The 2631-nt window shown below is 39.2% G+C and overlaps 1 protein-coding gene across 1 annotated transcript; it reads right to left on the minus strand.

Moving 5' to 3' along the window:
* Positions 1 to 1105: 1105 nt before the first annotated feature.
* Positions 1106 to 2356, minus strand: LOC127123347 (uncharacterized). Its single transcript, XM_051053572.1, has 2 exons — positions 1552 to 2356; positions 1106 to 1233 (listed from the first exon to the last, which is right to left on the minus strand). Exons 1-2 carry the CDS (start codon positions 2354 to 2356, stop codon positions 1106 to 1108), a joined length of 933 nt encoding a protein of 310 aa, XP_050909529.1.
* Between the last annotated feature and the right edge of the window lie 275 nt (positions 2357 to 2631).

Here is a 2631-nt window from a genome sequence, read left to right on the forward strand (position 1 = left end):
GTCCACATCCTGACACACAAGCATATAACAAGCAAACACACGCAAAAAAGAAAAAAAAGTGCCCGGAGAGACCTCGCACGGTCTCCTGCCTACATACCTCGTCTGGAACGAGGATCAGGGCGATGTAGTTCCCCTAAACAGGGGAGAAAGACTATCTCCTAACCAGAAACAAAGGGAAGACACACTACCAGGGAGCTGTACTCGAGCCTAGTGTTATCATGCATCATTGCCCTATGTTATGGTTTCTACCTACTTGCACAACAGCAAGCTAACCCTATCCAGGAAGAAAGCAAGCATACAAGCATACAAATCAAAGCAAACAAATATTCACAAAGCACACACTATATCCAGTCAAGTGGGCTCAAACAAAGGGTTCGACCGCCTAAGCAAGTCATCTGTACAAGGTTAGTGTTAGCTCTTAACCTTGCCATTGAGGGGCTAAGGTGAAGCCAGATGAAAGGTGAGTGAAGATTAGACTTCACAGCTCTTATCTCTGACCAGGGAGAGCTTCAGACAAAGGAGCGTGGGTCCAGAATGGAGGGACCCTTCAGTTGATTAGCCCAAGTGTTGTACTAGTGAGGCAACTTGTCTAAATGAAGACCAAGAAAGGAAGAAATAAGACCCCTGACAAACTTACTCAAAGCAAGACCAAGATGCAACACGATGCATGATATGTAAATACAAAATGTGAATTTTTCCAAGGAAATTTAAGACATAAAACAAATTGCAAACATCACAAAGGGAATACCGCATTTTGAAGTACTAAAAATCTCATTTTATTAATAATGTGAAGGATTACAATCAGAAAAACAATTTCATTGATCATAAACAAGAAGAAATTAGCTCTATGGAATCATATTCGATAACGACCCGACTCCAAGCTGATACTTCTTGCGAAGTCTTTTGGTCTCTTTTTCTCATAGTTGCTTTTCATGACGTCCTTCTCCATCACGAGCTGGTCTATAATTCCTTTCCAAACACAAGAAGTGGGAAGATGAGTAAATGATGAATTGTTAGAGGAAAAAAAATCCTCTTGGTCCCTTGACCTCTTCATAGCACGTTTCTTAAGAAATTCTATGAAGTCATCTTTTTCTTTCAACTTCTTCTACAATTCTACCTTCTCAAGGCGTGAGGTGTGAAATTTATCTTCCCAATCATCCTTCTCTTGCTTCATCCTATCCAAAACCTCTTGCAACTCCTCTATGACTTTAATAGTGAGCGATTTGACCATTGCTAAATACATAGGTCTTTCATAAGCATACGACATCTTGAATTCTTTTGCTCTCTTCTTCACCCAACTAGTGTAAGGCTCAAAAGCTACACAATTCTTCAATCCAAGCTCACTTTTTACTTTCCTATGAATATTGTGCCAAACATGCACCATCCTAGCTTTCAACCCTTGTGTGTCTTTTCCTTCCTGGAAAAATAAACCCTCTAACAAAGTGTTGCTAGGTTTGTCTTTCATGGCGAACCCAAGTTTACGTCTTGCAAAAGCCGGATTATAGTTGATTCCTCCTTGTGTACCAAGAAGAGGCACATTAGAGAACTCACCACAACTATCAATAATCTTGACGTCATCGTAAACAGAAGAATACCAAGTTACATCATCATTGGTGAGAGACATGAGCCATTGAGACCACCTTAAACAACCCTTGTTTTCTTTGAAGATAGGAGACTGCGGCAAGCGAGAAATAAACCACTTGTACAGTAAAGGCGCACAATAGACAATAGTTCCATTCCCCTTAGAAGTCTTATGATGAATGGAGAAATAAGTGTCACCAAGAAAAGTTGGAACATGATTCCCAACCAAGAAGATCCTAATAGCATTAACATCAACAAAGTTGTCAATGTTGGGGAACAAGATCAAACCATAGACGAGTAAGGAAAGAATATCTTCAAAGTCCACCATGCTACCAACATTGGCAAAAGAAAAAGATTTCTCAATAAAAAATTTAGAAGTCAACCCTTTGATACCTCCTTTAACGGTGAGATTAGTATCTACATCAGATTTTCTCAAGTGAATGGCTTCAACGGTAACTCGAGATTCAAGAATTCGTTCCACCCCACTAAAAGGAACTCTATCGGAAACAGGCATACCTAAAAGATAAGCATACTCCTCCATGATAGGTAACAACTGATAATAAGGGAAACTGAAGCACCGGTAAACGAGATCATAGAACTGAACTAGAGTATAAAGAAGACCATCCTCAACATCAATAGATAGAACATACAAAAGTCTTTCGAGATAGTCCTTGAAATCCTTAGGATCATCCATAAAAGATGCTAGATTCCTTAATTCCATGAGATCGGGACATTTGAAACTGTATTTCGGAGTGTTCCTTCTTCCAATATCCATGATCGAAATATTTGTGATGTTTGAAAGAGAATCTCCAAGTTCCTTGGAAACTAATAAAAATGCTCATGAATGCAATGAATGTATGATGCAACCACCATAAACAAGATCACACAAGGCACACAAACAAGGTTCAAAGGTCTGGAGTTATGAGCATGGAGTCAAGGGTAAGAACCAACCCATAATGTATGTACTAAGGGTATAATCACATGTAGAATAAGGTTCTAAAAAGTCCCTAGAGTCATAATTCCATCTTTTGGATATTACCGACTTAAACG

Source organism: Lathyrus oleraceus, chromosome 2, assembly GCF_024323335.1.
Source record: "Lathyrus oleraceus cultivar Zhongwan6 chromosome 2, CAAS_Psat_ZW6_1.0, whole genome shotgun sequence".
Lineage (NCBI taxonomy): Eukaryota > Viridiplantae > Streptophyta > Magnoliopsida > Fabales > Fabaceae > Lathyrus > Lathyrus oleraceus.

Excerpts from the sequence above, each read along its gene's own strand:
- LOC127123347 (XM_051053572.1), bottom strand. The coding sequence starts at position 2,356 with ATGGATATTGGAAGAAGGAACACTCCGAAATACAGTTTCAAATGTCCC. Across the intron at positions 1,234-1,551 it reads CAAGATTATTGATAGTTGTG|CAATGGTCAAATCGCTCACT; the intron begins GTGAGTTCTCTA and ends CTATGTATTTAG.